This window comes from Theropithecus gelada, chromosome 3, assembly GCF_003255815.1.
Source record: "Theropithecus gelada isolate Dixy chromosome 3, Tgel_1.0, whole genome shotgun sequence".
NCBI lineage: Eukaryota > Metazoa > Chordata > Mammalia > Primates > Cercopithecidae > Theropithecus > Theropithecus gelada.
In genome coordinates this window covers 48,874,033-48,894,727 of record NC_037670.1, presented here as the reverse complement: position 1 = coordinate 48,894,727, position 20,695 = coordinate 48,874,033, and the positions used below count along the sequence as shown (strand labels likewise).

General features: G+C 33.4%; 1 protein-coding gene across 3 annotated transcripts in view; it reads right to left on the bottom strand.

Annotated features, from left to right (window-relative positions):
• The window catches only part of LIPI (lipase I), a 103,169-nt gene extending 85,978 nt beyond the window's left edge, over positions 1-17,191 (bottom strand). For 2 of the 3 annotated variants that reach the window (XM_025380132.1, XM_025380131.1), the window contains exon 1: positions 17,106-17,191. In XM_025380132.1, coding sequence (XP_025235917.1) covers positions 17,106-17,151 — 46 coding nt within the window. In that variant the 5' untranslated portion in view covers positions 17,152-17,191. Of the gene's footprint in view, positions 1-13,144; positions 13,250-17,105 lie in introns of those variants that run through there. The other variant, XM_025380130.1, reaches the window with a different exon arrangement.
• Between the last annotated feature and the right edge of the window lie 3,504 nt (positions 17,192-20,695).

Genomic DNA, 20,695 nt, shown 5'->3' with positions numbered 1-20,695 from the left:
TCTTGGAAATTTTAGTTACATCATAAGTGGGGTGACTTGTTCCACTCCTTGATATGGACACAAATGTAGGGCTTGCCCTAGAAAATAGAACCTTAGGAAACTTAATGCAAGCAGAGGCTTAAAATCAGCTTGTGCATGTGGGTTTGGACATTCTAACCTCTGCTATCACCACAAAAGCATCCCTAGTCTGGCCTGTTAGAAAAGGAAAGACAGGTGTAATAGTGTAAAGTTCTCCAGTGTGCTAGGTTCTAGTCACCCCAGCTGACTGACAGTCATTCAATAGCCAGACATGAACTGAACCAGGAAAAACAGAGTTACCTAACCACCTCCCATATGACTCCACAAGTGTGAGTAATAGCTGCTTAACATCAAATCCCACTGAAGGTTAAGAGTTTTATTTTATTTTGGCATCACTGTGACATCATATAGTCGATTTCATCAGCAACATTAATATCAAGTAAAGAGAATAAAAACAAGTCATCAACTGATACAGTGGGTGCGGTGGCTAATGCTTATAATCCCACCACTTTGGGAGACCGAGCTGGGTGGGTCACCTGAGACCAGCCTGGCCAACATGGTAAAACCTCGTTTCTACTAAAAATACAAAAATTAGCTGGGTATGGCAGTGGGCGCCTATAATCCCAGTTACTTGGGAGGCTGAGGCAGGAGACTCGCTTGAACCTGGGAGGTGGAGGCTGCAGTAACCAAGATCACACCACTGCACTCCAGCCTGGGTAACAGAGCAAGACTCTGTCTCAAAACAAACAAACAAACAAACAAACAACAACAACAAAACAGTTATCAAATGATACAAAAAAAGATAAACTAATGTATTGTCAAACTCTTGAACATTAAATTGATTCAATTCTGCTAGATTTAGGAATAGAAAGAAAAATAAAATTCTAGACAACAAAAACTTACAGGAATCCCTAATAATTATAAGTGGACTCTTCAGCAGAAACTTTGCAGGGCAGAAGGCAATGGAAATATATATTTTAAATGTTGAAAGAAAAACTATCAACCTAGAATTCCATATCCAACAAAATTATCCTTTAAAAATGAGGAAGAAATTAAAACATCCCAACATTCCCACACGAACATAAGCTGGGAATTCCTTACCTCTAGACCCACTCTACATGAAATATTAATGCAAGTCCTTCACATTTAAATGAAAGTACACTAGACAAGTAACTAGAAGTCATACAAAAATACAAAAATATAAGGTTCTCTGGTAAAGACAAATATATGACAAATAAAAACAGTTTTGCTTTGTAACTTTACTTTTTATTTTCTACAAGACTTAAAAGACAAATGCATAAAAATAACTATGAATGCATGTTAATGTTAATGAGTACACGATATATAATGATGTAATCTGTGTCATCGGTAAAATTAAGTAGGGGAGGGTGGAACTGTAAAGAAGTAGAGAATTTTGTTATGGTATTGGAGTTAAGTCAGTATCAATTTAAAAAAGATAATGACTTTTGGCTATTATTTGTAATCCTCAATGTAATCAGAAAGAAAACATCTATAGAATATTTAAGAAAATGAGAAGAGAATCAAAACACGCTGCTACCAAAAAAAATCGATTAAACACGAAGAAAGGCAGTAGTGGAGGAAATGAGGGACAAAAAGCTTTAAGACATACAGAAAACTAATAAAAAAGTGGCAAAAACAAGTGCTTTGCTATCAGTGATAATTTTAAATGTAGGTAGACTAAACAACCCCCCCCCAACTGAAAACATATTGGCAGAATGAATAAAAATCAGGATCAAACTATATATTATCTACGAGAGACTCAGTTTAGATTTAAAGACATATACATTGAAACTTAAAGAATGAAAAAAGATATTCAATGCAAAATGTAACTAAAAGCAAGCAGAAATGCTGCACTAATATCAAGCAAATTAACTAAGTTAAAATCTGTTACAAGAGACAAATACATTAAAATGCTGAATCAGTAAAAATTCTTAGAAGAAAACAAGGGTGAAACCTTCATATGTTGGATTTGGCAATGATTTCTTGAATGCTACAAGAACAGAACCACAGGTGACAACCAAAAAAAATGAGTAAATTGGACTTAATCAAAATTAAAACTTTTATGCATCAAAGGACATTATCAACAAAGTAAAAAGGCAACCCACTGAATGTGAGAAAATATTTATTAATCATATATCTGATATGGGATTAATTCCAGAATATTATAATGAACTTCTATAACTCAACAATGAAAACACAAACAACCCAATTAAAAATGGGCAAAGAACTTAAATAGACATATCATTGAAGATACCCAAAAGTTCCCTAAGCTTATGAAAAGCTCAATATCACTACCACTAATAACTGGGGAAACATAAATCAAACATATAATGAGATGCCACTTCCTACCTCTTATGATAACTTGCTAAAAATACACACACAAAAAAAGTGGAAAATAACAACTGTTGGTAAAGATGTACAGAAATTGGAACCATTGTGCATTGTTGATGGGGATATAAAATGGCGTAGCTGCTGTGGAAAATGGTATGGTGGCTCCTCTAAAATTGAAAATAAAATTACCATATTATCCAGCAATTCCACTTCTGTATATACACCCAAAAGAACTGAAAACAGTAACTGGAAAAGATATTTGTATACCCATGTTTATAGAAGCATTATTTGAAATAGCTAAAAGGTGGAAGCCACACAAGTATCCATCAACAGGTGAATGAATAAACAAAACCTGGTAGATATCTAGAATGGAATATTGTTCAGCTTTGAAAAGGTGAAATTGACACATACTACAATAAGAATAACTTTGAAGACATTATGTCAAGTGCAAATAAACTGGATATAAAAGGACAAATACCATATAATTCAATTTAAATGAGATACTGAGAGCAGTCAAATTTATAGAGAAAGAAAGTAGGACTGTGGTTGCTCTGGGCTGAGGGAAAAGGGGAAATGAGGAATCATTTAATAGGCATAGAGTTGATGGGTACAGAATTTGAGTTTGAAAAGATAAAAAATTCTGGCGATGGGTGATGATCATGGTTGCATGACAGTGTGCATGCAGTTAATGCCACTAACCTATAAACTTTAAAATGGCTAAAATGATAATTTTTTCTCTGTGTTTGACTACAGTTGAAAGAAAACAAAACAAAACATTCAGAATCTAATTCCTGTCAGTACAGATATCTCATCCCCTCATGCCAGATTTGCCTTACTGCTGTAAACAACGAGAACAGTGGATAAAATACATGCGAACAAAATTAGACACTGGACAACAAAAAACATAGAATTGTGATTGCTGAAAGGGAGGCAATTTATTTGAACCCTATAAACTCATAGCATTCTTCTTGGAGGTCATTTCCAGACTGCTGCGTAAAAAGGGCTCCATGAATCAGAGTATAGCAGTCTTGTCAAGTTGGGGAGAAACATCAGAGTCTGGGAAGTCTGAGACAACTAGAATTTGAAAGGCAAAGTGCCAGAGAGGAAGGAGCCAGGCAGAAGAAAAGCTCTGAAATCTGCATGGGGTCGCTTATATCTGGATGTTACTGGATCCATATGTTGCTGGATATGATCCTTTGCATACGGGATAGAACCACAAAGAGCTGAAAGCTGAACAATTTTCGAGGTTACATTAGACTAGGAGAGATTGAAGTTCCAACTAGGCAAAGTAGAAAGACCTTAATAAACAGTAGGAACATTCAGCAGAATCCCTAGAATGGTCAGACTTTAGTTTAAATGGCACTAAACCAGGTCTAGAATAAAAGAGAATGTAGAGCCATCCTCCTCCTCTCATTCTCCAAGCTCTGCTTGCTTTCATTCAGCCTCATCCTCCGACAAAGGACAGGCTATGTATATAATATTTAAGGAAAATGTTAACAATCTTGGGATAGGCAAAGGACTCTAATATAAGATACACAGTAAGCATGAAACAGAAAAAAGTGATAAATTGGAGTTTTACATAATAATACGTATCTTCTAAAAGGACATTGTTAAGAATATGAATATGCAGAGTTGTGTATCTGAAAAACACTTGTATCTCAACTAACATGTATATGTATTATAAGAAAATTCAATGTTTCAATTGGCAAAATAGTTAAAGACATTTTACAAAAGATGGCATAATGTCTAAGAAGCTGAAGAAATGATACTTAACATCACTAGTCATCAAAACAACGTGATTTAAAACCAAAATAATCTACCACTACATATCCAGGAGAATGACTAACATTAAAAACTGACAAAACCAACTAGGATGTAAAACAACTGAAACCATTGTACATTGCTGGGGAAAATGACAAAATGATACAATTATTGTTAATTTCTTATAATGTTCTATGCACTTATATGATCCCAAAAATTAACTTGTGGATGTTAACGCATGAGAAATAAAAACATGTCCTTACTACATTTACAAGTTCATAGTGTTTTTTTGTTTTGTTTTTATATAACGACACCAAATTGTAAAAAAAAAAAAAAAAAAAAGTCAATCAAGAAGTATACGAGTAATTAAATTGTAATAAATTAATACTACCCAGCAATAAAAAGAAATAAACTTCTTATGCATGCAAAAACTTTGATGAATCACAAAAGCATTATGCTGAGCAAAAGACTCCAGAAACAAAAAAGCACATATTTTAAATTTTCATGTATATGAAATTCTACAAAAGAAATATTTAATATAGTGTCATAAAGAAGGTCTGGGTTATATAGAACCAGAGGTGTGGAAGGGATTAATTGCAAAAAGCTAAATTTTAAAGGTGCAGGAAATGTTTTATATCTTGACTTTATGGTTGTTATATACCATAAGAAGTATGATGCACCTATTTTTTTTTTCAAAACTCATTAGGCCTGGTGCAGTGGCTCACATCTGTAATTCCAGAACTCCGAGAGGTCAAGGCAGGAGGATTGCTGGAGGCTAGGAGTTCAAGACCAGTCTGAGCAAGGTAGTAAGACGATGTCTCTACAAAAAAAAAAAAAAAAAAAAAGTGAAAAATAAACCAGGTCTGGTAGTGCACACCTGTGGTCCTACCTACTCAGGAGGCTGAGGTAGGAGGATTGCCTGAACCCAGAAGATCAAGGCTCAGTGAGCCATGGTAGCATCACTGCACTCCAGCCTGGGCAACAGAAGAAGAACCTATCTCAGCAACAACAACAAAAAATAATCAGTACATTTAAATGTGTGTACATTTTATTGTATTTATACTAAACATCAATAAAATTAATTTTTAAAAACTTAAAGATCCAAAACTTTTTCAAATAATAGAAAAAATATAAAGTTCAACAAATAATTCTTAAAAGCTAGAATAACCCTAATGTCAAATATAAAGATAGGACAAACACACACACACACACACACACACCCCCCCCAGATAAATTAGATATGTCATTCCGACCCATACAACAATCTAAAGGCAAAATTCCCAAATCACAAAAATACAGAGCATAAGAACAAAAAATTAATTTATACTATTTTAAATATAAGTTAGAATAGAAGTATAACTTAATAAAATAACAGAATGCTTTTTAATTTTATGCTAATTGGAATAATCATACTAATGATAAAACATTACTGCATATTTCCATGAAAATTAAGAAAGTATAAAAAGTATCTGCTATCACACTATGTATTATTTTTAATATTCTAATGTAGCATTAAGATTTGAAAAGTAGGAGGCTAAATATCACGATAAAATGTTGCGGGTGCTGACAGACAAAATAGCCAGTATAGAGGATAATGTAACTGACTGGCTAGAACTGAAAAACACACTACTTGTGATTGAATTTCATAATGCAATCACATTAACAGCAGAATAGACCAAGCAAAGGAAAGAATCTCAGGGCTAGAAGACTGCCTTTCTGAAATAAGACAGGCAGACAAGAGTAGAGAGAAAAGAATGAAAAGGAAGAATCTCAGAGAAATATGGGATCATGTAAAGATACCAAATAAATCTATGACTCATTGGTGTATCTGAAAGAGATTGGGAGAATAGAACAAAATTGGAAAATATATTTTAGGATATCATCCAGAATAATTTCCCCAACCTACCTAGAGAGGCCAACATTCAAATTCAGGAAATGCAAAGAACCCCAGTAAGATACTTTAAAAGAAGATCATCCCCAAGACACATAATCATCAGATTCTACAAGGTTGAAGTGAAAGAAAAACGGTAAAGGCAGCAAGAGAGAAAAACCAGGTCATCTACAAAGGGGAGCCATCAGACTAACAGAAGACCTTTCAGCTGAAACCCTACAAGCCAAAAGAGATTGGGAGCCAATATTCAAGATTCTTAAAGAAAAGAAATTCCAGGCTAGAATTTCATATCTGGGCAAACTAAGCTTCATAAGCAAAAGAGATATAAAATCTTTTTCAGACAAGCAAATGCTGAGGGAATTTGTTACCACCAGACCTGCCTTACAAGAGCTCTAGAATAAAGCACTAGATAGGGAAAGGAAAGATCATTACCAGCCATTACAAAAATATACTGAAGTACACAGACCGCTGACACTATAAAGCAACCACATAAACAAGTCTGCAAAATAACAAGCTAATATCATGATGACAGGATCAAATCCACATATATCAATACTAACCTTACATGTCAATGGGTTAAATGCCTCAATTAAAAGACACAGGGTGGCAAACTGGATAAAGTGCCAAGACCCATCTGTATGCTGTCTTCAAAAAACCCATCTCACATACAGTGACGAACATGGGCTCAAAATTAAGGGGCGGAGAAGAATCTACCAAGCAAATATAAAACAGGAAAAAAAAAACAGGGGTTGCAATCCTAGTTTCTGACAAAACAGATTTTAAATCAACAAAGATCAAAAAAGACAAAGACATTACAGAATCGTAGAGGGTTCCATTCAACAAGAAAATCTACCTGCCCTAAATATGTATGTACCCACTACAGGAGCACCCAGGTTTGTAAAGCATGCTTTTTCTCAGAGATCTTCAAAGGGACTTAGAATCCCACACAATAATAATGGGAGACTTCAACAACCCACTGACAATATGAGATACATTACTGAGACAGAAAATCAATAAAGATATCCAGGACCAGAACTCAGCACTGGATCAAATGGACCTGTTAGCTCCACATAAAACAATAGAATATACATTTTTCTCAAGGCCACATGGCAAATACTCTAAAATCAGACACACAATTGAAAGTAAAACACTCCTCAGCAAAGCAAAAGAAATGAAATCATAACAAAAAGTCTCTCATACCACAGTGTAATCAAATTAGAAATTAAGACTAAGAAATTCACTCAAAATGATATAATTACATGAAATAGAATAACCTACTCCTAAGTGAATCCTGGGTAAAATTAACATTTCGAGAAATTATTTGAAACTAATGAGAAGAAAGATGCAACATACCAGAATCTTTGGGACACAGCTAGGGCAGTGATAAGAGAGAAATTGATAGCACTAAATGACCACATCAAAAAGTTAGAAAGATCTCAAGTTAACAATCTAGCATCACAACTAAAAGAACTAGGGAACCACGAGCAAACAAATTACAAACGAGCAGAAGACAACAAATAACCAAAATCAGAGCTGAACTGAAGGAGACTGAGAAATGAAAAACTATTCAAGAGATCAATGAATCAAGGAGATGGTTTTCTGGAAAAAAATAATACAATAAATAGACTGCTGGCTAGACTAATAAAGAAGAAAAGAAGAGTCAAATAAACAGAATCAGTAACAATAAGGGTGATATTACTACTTAACCCACAGAAACACAATCATCAGAGAATATTATGGACACTTCTATGCATATTAACCAGAAAATCTAAAAGAAATTGATAAATTCCTGGACAAATACATCCTCCCAAGAGACGCCAGGAAGAACTGGTATCCCTGAACATACCAATGACAAGCTCTGAAATTTAGGAAGTAATAAACAGCCTACCAACCAAAAAAAGAAAAAAAACCTAGGAAAAGCCTGGGACCAGGTGCATTCACAGATGAATTCTACTAGATGTACAAAGAAGAGCTGGTACCATTCCTACTGAAACTATTCCTGAAAAAATGAGGAGGAGGGACTCCTCCCTAACTTATTCTATGAGGCCATCATCATCCTGATACCAAAATCTGGCAGAGATTTAACAACAACACAAAAAACTTCAGGCCAATATCCTTGATGAGTATCAATGCAAAAATCCTCAACAAAATACTGGCAAACCGAATCCAGTAGCACATCAACAAGCTTATCCACCATGATCAAGTAGGCTTCATCCCTGGGATGCAAGGTTGGTTCAACATACACAAATCAATAAATGTGATTCATCACATAAACAGAACTAAAGACAAAAACCACATGATTATCTCAATAGATGCAGAAAAGGCCTTCAATAAAATTCAACATTGTTCCATACTAAAAACTCTCAATAAACTATGTATTGAAGGAACATACCTCAAGATAATAAGAGCCATTTATGACAAACCCACAGCCAACATTATACTAAATGGATAAAAGCTGAAAGCATTCCCCTTGAAAAGAGCCAAGACAAGGATACCCTCTCTCACCATTCCTATTCAACATAGTATTGGAAGTCCTGACCTAGGCAATCAGGCAAGATTTGAAAGAAATAAAAGGCATCCAAATAGGGAGAGAGGAAGTCGAACTACTGCTGTTTGCAGACAACATGATCCTATCTCTAGAAAACCCTACAGTCTCTGCCCAAATGCCTCTTAAATTGATAAAGAAGAACTTCAGCAAAGTCTCAGGATACATAATCAATATGCAAAAATCACTAGTATTCCTATACACCAACAAAGTCAAGCTTTGAGCCAAATCAGGAATTAACTCTCATTCACAATTACCACAAAAAGAATAAAATACCTAGGAATACATCTAACTAGGATAGTGAAAGATCTCTACTAGGAGAACAACAAAACACTGCTCAGATAAATCAGAGATGACATGCACAAAAAAATTGAGAAACATACCATGCTTACGGATAGAAAGAATTGGTATCATTAAAATGATAATACTGCCCAAAGCAATTTATAGATTCAATGCTATTACTATTAAACTACCATTGAGATTACTCACAGAACAAGAAAAAAACTATTTTAATATTCACATGGAACCAAAAAAGGGCCCAAATAGCCAAGGCAATCCTAAGCACAAAGAACAAAGCTGTAGGCATCACACTACCTGACTTTAAACTATACTACAGGGCTACAGTAACCAAACCAGCATAATCCTAGTACAAAAACAGACACATAAACCAATGGAACAGAGTAGAGAACCCAGACATAATGCTGCACACCTACAACTATCTGATCTTCAACAAACCTGCCAAAAACGATGGGAAAGGATTCCCTATTGAATAAGCGGTGCTGGGATAACGGATTAGCCTTATAAAGAAGATTGAAACTGGACTCCTTCCTTACATCATATACAAAAATTAACTGAAGTGGGATTAAAAACATAAAATGTAAAACCCAACACTACAAAAACCCTGAAAGACAACTCAGGCAATGCCATTCAGAATACAGACACAGGCTAAGATTTCATGACAAAAACACCAAAGGCAACTGCAACTAAAACAAAAATTAACAAGTGGGATCTAATTAAACTAAAGAGCTTCTGCACAGCAAAAGTAACTATCAACAGACTAAACAACCTACAGAATGGGAGAAAATTTCTGCAAACTATGCATCTGACAAAGGTCTAATATCCAGAATCTATAAGGAACTTAAACAAATTTACAAGAATAAGAACTAACAACTCAATTAAAAAGTGGGCAAATGACATGAGCACTTTTCAAAAGAAGGCGTACATGTGGCTAACAATTACATGAAAAAAAAAACACTCAACATCGCTAATGAGTAGATAAATGTCAATCAAAACCAAATGAGATATCATCTCACACCATTCAGAATGGCTGTTAAAAAGTCAAAAAATAACAGACACTGACAAGGTTGTGGAGAAAAAGGAACACTTACATGCTATCAGTGGGAACATAAATTAGTTCAACCATTGTGGAAGACAGTGTGGCAATTCCTCAAAGAGCTAAAAAACAGAACAACTATTCAGCTTAGCAATCCGATTACTGGGTATATACCCAAAGGGATATAAATCATTCTATTAAAAAAACACATGTTCACTGCAGCATGATTCACAGTTGCAAAGACATTGAATCAACCTAAACGCCCATCAGTGATAGACTGGATAAAGAAAATGTGGTACACATACACCATGTAATACTATGCAGCCTTAAAAATGAATGAGATCATAGCCTTCGCAGGGACATGAATGGAGCTAAAGGCCATTATCCTTAGCAAATTAACACAGAAACAGAAAACCAAATGCCACATGTTCTCACTTTTAAGTGGGAGCTAAACGCTGAGATCACATGGACACATGGGGGAGAACAACACACACTGGGCCCTGTTCATGGGGGTTAGGGGCAGCGACAGCACCAGGAAGAATAGCTAATGGATGCTAGGCTTAATACGTGCAGTGGTATAAATAAATGTAGTAGTATTTAATTCAAAATTTTTCAGTTATATGATATAATAAATTCCTATTTTTTGAAGGGTAAGTGGGTTTAAGCTGGTTTAAACTAGGTTCCTATGATTTGCAAATTAACTAGTTTTTTTTAAAAAAAGATGTGGAAAGATTGGGGAGGAGAGAGAGAAAAGAAGGAAAAGAAAACAGAAAGAAGAGGAAAAGAGAAAAAAGGAAAAAATGAAAAAAGAAATTTTTAAAAATACAGTACTGAAATACAACATGATTGAATATAAGCATTAATATCATGAAGTAAGTTCTGCTCAAATTAATGTATATGTGCAGTGCAATTCTAAAATAACGTCTCAATACTATAACTAAGGAAAGGCAGAAAGTGCATAAGAAAAATAAATGATATTTTGAAGATAATAGGACCATGATTAAAATTATGTTTACATAATAAACAAATTAAAAAGAGGCCTGTGAAACAGAACCAAAAATTGATAGACAGTTTAATGAAATAGAATGGGGACACCCAGAAATATACCATTTTAGCCAAAATAATTATGGCAATTAAAAGCAGTCAAAGGTGATGGATTTTTAAATAAAAAATGTTAGGATAATTATTTGATTCTAGTTATATTAAAGTATTCCATGTAAAAGTAAAATTATACAAGCTAGAAGAAGGATACAGTTAATATATATATGATCTCAGATTGAAGAATAATTTTTCAGCATAAAAACAAAGGAAGAAACCATGAAGCCAATAGGTTTCATAGCACATACATTTAAAACATCTGTACATAAAGAAACACTATAAACTAGACAAAAGACAAAAAATGAACTATGGAAGTGTTTTCAATATAAAGTAGGAAAGAAACTAATATATATATACAAAACTGTAAATGAGAAAAAAGAAAAAGAATACCAGGTGAGGGATATAAACCGACATTTTCTAAAAATGTTCAGAGAGCTCACAAATGTATTAACATAAGCTTAGTCTCCTTAAAAAAATCAATAAATTTTAATTAAAGTAAAATTACCATATCATTTTTACCTTTATACTCATTGACTACTAACATCAATGTATATCGCAACATTTCAATACAGAATATTTAGGATTCAATTAAATCCATGGAAATTAGAGACTGGAAAAATAAATTATCATGTATTTCTAAGATGGGGACTATACAGCATTTAAGAAATTATGTTTCTGAAAACTAAAGATAACATCAGAAAACATGTATTATGTAAAATGAAATACAATAAGAAGATAATGAAAACCATACACACTAACCATATGAATATCTATTTCTATATATACAGCCCATATTTATATAATACTCATTTCATCCATGATATAGCATATATATAATATACTGTAAACACATGCATATATTTGTACACACACCCCCCCACACACACATACAAATTTATTGGGTAAGATATTAACCAACACAAATGTAGTTTGCAGTGATGCTGATTAAATTGTGTTCTCTATCTGTATTTCTCTGCGTGATTTCTATTGTCTCTATTTTAATATTTTTTAGTTTTCTATATCTAAAATATTCATTTCTTAGTTTTTTAATGAGAGAAAATAGATTTAATAGACTTCAGTTAATTAAAAATAAAAATTGCCAAAATGAATGGTATCAGCAAAAAACTGAATATATCTAAAACAGAAAGATTAGTATTAATTTTTGTACCTGTTTGAAAAATTAACAAATTGAGGATCTGAGAAATAGACTAAGTAACTCTATTGTGATTCAAAATTCACTAGCAGGTACATAATATAGTACTTTATTTCCAAAGATGTAGGAAGATAATGACTCTAGCAGTAACCTCAACAGAGAGGTAAGCTGAGAAGTAATACTGAAAATCTTGTTAGGTTTCAAATTATAGAAGCAGCAAAAATGTTAAAAATACCAAAGACACATGGGGAAGTTATAAATAGTCATTGTAGGTTGTCCAGCATTCTCTCTGAAACATATTTCCATTACAGTTACAATGCCTGTGAAATTGAGAGCAAGGAGATTAAAACAGACAGTCCAGAGGCAGGCATAGTGCCCTGCACGTGAACAGCTGACTCAAGTACCTCTAGCCTCTCTCAAAAATCTCTTGTGACTCTGAGCAAGTTATTTTACCTCTCATCTCTGAGCCTCAGTTTTCTCATGTTTAAATGGAAGGAGTTGAAAGAAATGATCTCCTGTTACTGCAACATTCTTTGATTTCAAATGCTTTTTCATGCTGGGCAAGCTGCTGAGACAAGTTTGTCTTGCAATTTTCAGTGTTTTCATTATTGATTTTATGGTGTATAAAGAATTTAGTTTGTAATCAAAATGAACAAAAAAACCACTAGTTTTGCTGACTCAAGTCAAGAACAGAGAGCCTTAAAACTTAGTCATAAAAAGCTACAATCCCTATACATCTTAGAAAGATTTAACCCTTTTTTTTCTGATAATCTAAACCCCCATTCTCATCCCAAAAATCCTACATGAAAACCTCCTTCCTTCTCTTTCCTCATTTCTGGAAAAACATGGATTTGTGAACAACAACAATATTAACCATATGATAATAGTTTATATTTAGCTATCACTTCATGGCAAGTCCAGTGTTGTTTTATATTTCCTATTCTTTTCTTCATTTTATATATGAAGAAAGTGAAGTTAAAAGAGATTAAATGATCTCAGGCACACAACTAGAAGCCACAGGACATTTCTGGGTGACAACTGAAAAGCATGAGCACTATATTTTTGGCACAAGTTATTATGTAAACATTTGAGTAACATAAATAAGACCCTATCAGAAGTTCACTAGCTCTCTGTTTATTCATCTGTAATAAGAAGGAAGACCCTTTTGGGCCAGCAGAATTCGAAGCACGAAACAATTGACCCACTTGATGCTACAAAGACAGTGGCTTCTATGGCCATAGAGCCAGTTAAGACACAACACTGTAGGTAAAACGTTAAAATCCCTGAACGCTAGTGGCAGAAAGCAAAATAAAAGGCAAATATATCATTAATTATGTAGTCATGAACCAATCAAAAACACACATTTAAAAAGAATGCAAAATTATAGTTAGATAGGAGAAATAAGTTCTAGTGTTCTACATCACGTAGAATGACTATAGTTAACAATTATATATAGTTTCAAACAGCTAGGAGGATACTGAGTGTTCCCAGCACAAAGAAATAACTGTGTGAGATATCAATACACTAATTACTTGGATATGATCTCTATGCATTATATCTATCAAAATATTACTATGTACTCTAGAAATAATAGGCACAACTATGTTGATTAATTTTTAATGAAAAAACAAGATATTCAGTCAGCAACTCATTTATGCAAATGTTAGGAAAGCTGTTGAAAATGAATCGGACTACACAAGCAAAATAAAGTAGGGTGTCTAACAAGTCTTTATACCAGGAATTCTCAAGAATGATTTTAAAAACGGATGTAAAAAAAAAAAAAATGACTGGGAACAGCAGAATTTTCAGAATGTAATTTCCTGGGGCCATCCCCAGAAATTCTGATTTGGTAGATATATTGGTACTCTTTAAGTGGGTAACCCAGAGAATTCTCATATGGTAGTTCATGAACCACACATGGAGAAGTCTTATATCTGGAAATTATCTAAAAGAATTAAAGAGAAAATGAACACGGAAGAAAACACAGTGGATTATTCTAACCTAATTTATATTGCTTTCTACATGACCAAATCAACATTCATATTACCTTCTTCAAGCTTCACGATAGAGTGAGATAGTATTACAGGTATTAAGTGCATTTAGAAATGAGGAAACAGGTTCATAGAGGTTAAGTGACTTGGCACAAGATAACATGCCACTAGGACATGAAACTGGGTCTTTTAGTTCCAAATTTCATGTTCTTTCACATGATCCTTGTTTAAAGAGATTGTGGTACAATAAATTAAAATTCCTTGAGGGCATCTGATTTTAGTAAGTCAAGAAAAATTAATCACAGATCATACCAGAAAAATACTGACACAATTTAGAGAAAAATAATGATTTTGTTGAGGCAGTCAGCTCAGGATCCCATGGGTTCTAGAAAGATTACTGCCCTACAAACAGGCTTCTAAGGTTCTATAACTTCCTTATAGAAGGTGGTCTGCGTACCCATGGGCATCACCTGAGAGCTTAGTAGAATTGCTAATCTTGGGCTTCACCTCCAGCCTATGGATAAGAATTTGCATTTTTACCACATACTCCAAGTTGTGTGACTTTACAAAAATAACTCCATTTTATTCTGCATTTCACTTTCCTCGACTGTGAAATGAGAAACCTGAATTAATCTGTCTTTAACATCTCTTTCAAAGCACACAGGAGTGGGAAACTATGTCCTGTGGTCAGGTCTGGTTGACAAGCTAAGAATGTGTTTTACATGTTTAAATGGTTGGGAGAAAATCAAAATTATAATATTTGGTGACATGAAAGTTACAACAAATTCAAATGTGAGTGTCCATAAATAAAGTTGTATTAGCACACATGCACATTTACTTGTTTATGTATTATCTACTGCTGCTTTCTTGCTTTGGTGACAAAGCTGAGTAGATGCAAAAGAGACTGTATGGCCCACAAAACCTAAAATATTTACTATCTGGTCATTTACAAAAATATTTCCTGGCCAGCTCAGTGGCTCACGCCTATAATCCCAGCACTTTGGGAGGCTGAGACGGGCAGATCACTTGAGACCAAGAGTTGGAGACCAGCCTGGGTAATATAGTGAAATGCTGTCTCTCCAAAAATTACAAAATTAGCAGGCGTGGTGGCGTGTGCCTGTAGCCCTAGCTACCCTGGAGGCTGAAGCCAGAGGATTGCTTGAAACTAGGAGGTCGAGGCTGTAGTGAGCCATGACCTTCACACTATACTCCAGCCTGGGTGACAGAATGAGACCCCGTCCAAAGAAAAAAAGAATTTCTGACCCTTGCAATATAATAATAGCAACAACAAAAATTTCAATGTAAATAGTTACAATAAGTTGGCAACTGTACTAAGAATAAATATGCATATATGCCTATAATTTGAATACATAGATACACAGATGTACTGTATATTTATATAAAGTTTTTTGACCTATCTCTCCCTCCCATTTTATTCTACTTACAATTTTTAAAAACACCTGACTAATTTGCTCTTTGGAATGTCATTTCTTTATTAAAGGCAGATGTAATCAATGGTTTTCATGTTGAGAAACATGAAACATGCCCTCCTGGAGGTATATATCAGAATCTCTAGTGGAGAAGAAAGGAGCATGTGTAATAAAGAAAACACACTTGTATGAAATAAACTACTGAAAATCAACAAAATTTTTTAATGAAGTAGAGATTCAAGGAAAATGAGAGAAAGCATAGAGTCTACATGGGGTAAAAATGAATTTGAGGATCAGTAAACTTTTTAAATCACTTATTTTCTATTTACTACTGTTAATATCTAAAAGTTCTACTATTGTATTTTAATCATCATCATACAAGAATTAGCAGACAGAAACATACAAAGCAATTATGTTTGAATTTTCCCAACTGAAAATGTAGGCAACTGACTAAATACTAATCAGAACAATAATATCAGAAAGTCTGCCAAATAAGTTTTTAATGTAAACTATGATATTAAAATGTTTATAACTGTATTAAAAATGACACATAAGATTAGGGGCCTAGACTTCAAATTTCTCTGGCTTTCAACTTAAGATGCCACTATTATACATTATAATAACATAAAATCCCTATCAAGAAACTTCAGAGTAATAATATAAATTATAAACTGCATATCAGCATTATTTAGATTCTATATTTAAATATAAAATTCAAATATTTCCAGAATTTATGGTTATCTCAAATAGCCAATTAAAAACATAAGAAATAACGTTAATTTCTAGTTAATTTTTAAAGTTATTCAAGTATGCATTAACAAATTTCAAATAAATTTAAAACATAAAGGAAATAATCTGCTCTCATAAAACCCCTATGGAAAACTATTCATCTTCAATTTTAAATTTGTCACTGTTATTACCATAAAGCAGAACAAATTATCAAGTTGAACAAGTAATTCTACTTTATCATAAAGTAGAAAATGAGTCTTAATATTGATAAACTTTATTACTATACACCAATAAACCAGAATAAAGTTCTACCTTATTACCATAAAACAGCTTTGTTTTTTGTCATACTGAATGAGAGCAAAAGTTGTAGTATATGTTTATTTTGTTTTGCAATCAATAATTTATCCAAGTAAGAATTTTCTTCAAAAGTACAGCTAGTGAAACAAATAAAATTGAAACAAGATATTTAAGGCATAATTTTAAATACCGAATTAATTTCTCCATTACCGAATTTTTTTTCTCTTGAGTATTTCTATTTAGTCTCTAGTTACATCTTTTTTTAAAAAAAAGGTTTTCTAGTTACTAATCATCTGGCAAGTAAATAAAATGCAAAATGTCAACTTATTAAACAAACACATGCACACACACACAGAAGTTTTCTTGATAGTAATGTTTGTTATAATTAGTACCAATAATCATAGCATATTTTTATCCCATTATATCATAACATTCTTTATCCCAGAATATAGACCACACTATTTTATATGCAATTTTTAAAGATAAATCAAATTATTAATATCTTACCAGACTTTACCCAGCACATCAAACAAAGAAAAATGTATACTCTCATTTGGAATCTGAGAAAAGCAAAAGCAGCACTCAATTCACCAAAAAGGAAATTCCGTAACTCACTGAGGTTTCTTTTTGGTAGGATCGTCACAGGCTGGCAGGTTCTACTGTAAAAGTTCACTGATTTTTGCTCCTCCCTCTTGGTTGAAAAGGTGAGGTAGTTTGTTTTCTCCCATTTTAGCTTGTGGTTGTGGGAAGGATTTTTAAGTCACAGGCTCTGTAATAAGTCACAAACAAACCTTCAGCTAACACAAGTTGAATTTAAGGGAATGATAAATCTAATTACATCTTTCTGTGTCCTTTTAACCTCAGGATTTCAGAAGCGGTCAGGAAAAATATGCAAATGTGATGTTAGAAAATGCTAGAAATGGAAAGAGTCAGAAAAAGTTGTGGTTTATATTCACTTTGATTACAAACTAAGATATCTTTATATACCATAAATCAGTAATGAAATCCATATCCACCAAGCTCTGTCAAGTATAAAATATGAGCTTTTCATATTTATGTTATTTTACATCCCCAAAGCAGAAGCTATTTTAAAATTCAAAATTTTGGCTCATCACTTGAGGCTAAAAGGTGAAAATTATATTAAAAAAAGTCTTTAATATGATGACCATTTTAAAATTAGCGTGCATTTTCTTTTTACGTGTTTACATAATTATCTTCTTTTCTTACCAGCAGTGGACTTTTAGTAAGCAAGAAAAATTGGGAGTTGTTCTAAGTACGTAAATTACAAGTTTAAAAATTAAATTCATTTTTCAAAAATTCAAGTTTCTCTAAAGCTCCAAAAGCACAGTAAGAACAGAAGTGTTTTTTATATGTCATAAATCTGCATAAACTAATCTGAGGTCTGAGGAAGTATTTGAGAAAATTCACAAACAAAATGAGGTATTAGTTTAAAAAAAATCACGAAAATTTAACTGCTGAGGAAATTCCATCATTATTTTGAACCGTTTGATCTCTGGGTGTTTTACACGAGATTTCCATTTTTAAAGCAATACCACCACTACAATTTGTTTGGAGACCAAAACTAATCTAGGTCCTTCCACAGCGCTTAGCTGTACGAGTTGCACCTCTCTAACAAAGATGTAAATAAGCCACATCATTTCAGAATATGGGAAGAAAGATAATGTGTCGTACCTCCTAAAACAAATTTTTCCTAACAAGTTTTACTTAATAAATTAAAATACAAATCTTTCCTCCGTCACTTATAATTTCCTTTTTTCTTTGTGCTTTCGACGCAGCATTATGAGTCTTGCACATTTACTTTCATCTTTACAATTCTAAAGAGTTCATACTGAAAAATACTGGCATATCAGGCAGTATAATACAGAGTTTCAAAATTTAAAATTATGCTTCTTCATTATCATGTATTTTACATACTGCTAATATGAGAAAGATGAGGTTATTAACGTTTATTGCCTTAAACAGTAAAATATTAGGGGATGACAAAGTTACAAAATTCCAATAGTTTAGTAAGACATAAATCTATTTAAGCACTTGTTTAGTCCTCCTTGGATATAAAAAATGATTGTAAGTAGCTTACATACACACTCACAATAAACATTAACTCAAAGGGGATGTTCATGATGATGATGTGATGATGACGATGAAGATTTAAAATTTATTGAGTCCTATGCACCAGGCGTTCTTCAAGCACTTTACAAGTAAGTTAATTAGTGTTTATTGAGATGGAAAATCACCGTTTATCACAATATATTTTGTCACAACCTTTTATTAATTTGTCAGTGTGTCGAAATGTTTAACAGTCTTACCCTTTGATTCAGCAATTAAGCATCAAAGATACTTCCTACAGAAATCCAAGACACTTTCCTACAGACACATCCAAGGTCCTTATATGTGGCAAATGGCCCACATGTGCACAAATATATGAGCAAAGACGTTCATCTCACCATTCCAATAACAGTCAAAAAATGAAAGCAATATAAAATCTAACAATGAGAGATTAGTCTAATTAGGTATCTACTATGGATTAAAACTAATGATACAGATAGATCAGTATTTATTGGTGTAAAAGGCCTCATTACAGTTTTAAAGGGCAGAGGGCAAGCTGAAAAACAGTATTATATAGCGTGGTTTATTTTCCTAAAGTGTGATATATATTTCAAAGTCTGGAAGGTTTTCCTCTGAAATAGTTATCTCTGCATGATAAATCTGTCAGTATTTTTACTTTATTTCCTTAAATTTTAAAAATATTTATTTACAATAAACATCTAATCATGTAAAACAATTTAAAAACTGTATTTACTTGACAAAAAGATGGTTAGGAAAAAATCAGAATAAAGACAAAATAAGGGTTTAAAAAAGTGAAGACAAAAATGAGTTCAATTTAAAAAAGCATCCAATAAAATCCCTTAATAGTAATTGGCCAACTTCCTTCCCTCCCTCCCTTCCATTTCAGTTGTTCATTCATTTGTTCATTCAGTTGTTCCATTTCAGTTGTTCATTCATTTATGCTTTTATTAAGTACCTATTGATTTCCAGGCACAGACTTTGTTGTTGGGGATACAAAGTAAAGACGTTCATTTATTTAATCTTAATTATTTCAACAGCTATTTATTATACACCCACAGGTGTATCAGAGATTGTCCTAGGTACTGAGAAATATTTATACTAGCTCCTGGTGAGAAGGACATGACAGAAGTGTACCTAGGGAACTATGGAACCACACAAGTGGAGTGGCCAGCTAATTTGGAAGGCAGAGTTCAGAGAAGCATTGCAGGACATGTTGCCTGGGCTTAACTACAAGAGAGAGTAAGAGTTGACTGGGCAAGGCCGGGCACGGTGGCTCACACCTGTAATCCCAGCACTTTGGGAGGCCAAGGCAGGTAGATAACCTGAGGTCAGGAGTTTGAGACCAGTCTGGCCAACATGGTGAAACCCTGTCTCCACTAAAAATACAAAAATTAGCCGGACATGGTGGCACACACCTGTCTGTAATTACAGCTACTTGGAGGCTGAGGCAGGAGAATCACTTGAACCTGGGAGGCAGAGGTTGCAGTGAGCTGAGATTGCGGCATTGCACTCCAGCCTGAGCGACAAGTGCAAAACTCCATCTCAAAATAAAAGAAAAAAAAAAAAAAAGAGTTGGCTCGGCAAAAGAAGATAAAGAAGCTCTAATTATACATATATAGACATACAGAGGTATACATGTACATATACATATATTTTCATTTATTATATGTTCATTCAGTTAGGGACATCAGACATCCTGATATAAATGAAGAAAGGCTAGGTCTTTATAGAGTGTTACATGTATTTAAACCATTAAAACCTGATATATGACTAACGGTCCAGTAAATACTGAAAGTGAAGTGAATTATTTTTAACCTACTACTAGATTTATTACCATGCATGCATTCAATATGAGTTAAGAAACACAGTATGCTTACATTAGAAAAATGATATATTGAGATCATATTCTGAAAAAATTGCTAACTACAGGAGCTGACTTTCAGAGTTCATAATATTAACTAAGTACTCTAGAATTATAAGCACTATAAACTTATGTACAGCTAGAAGAG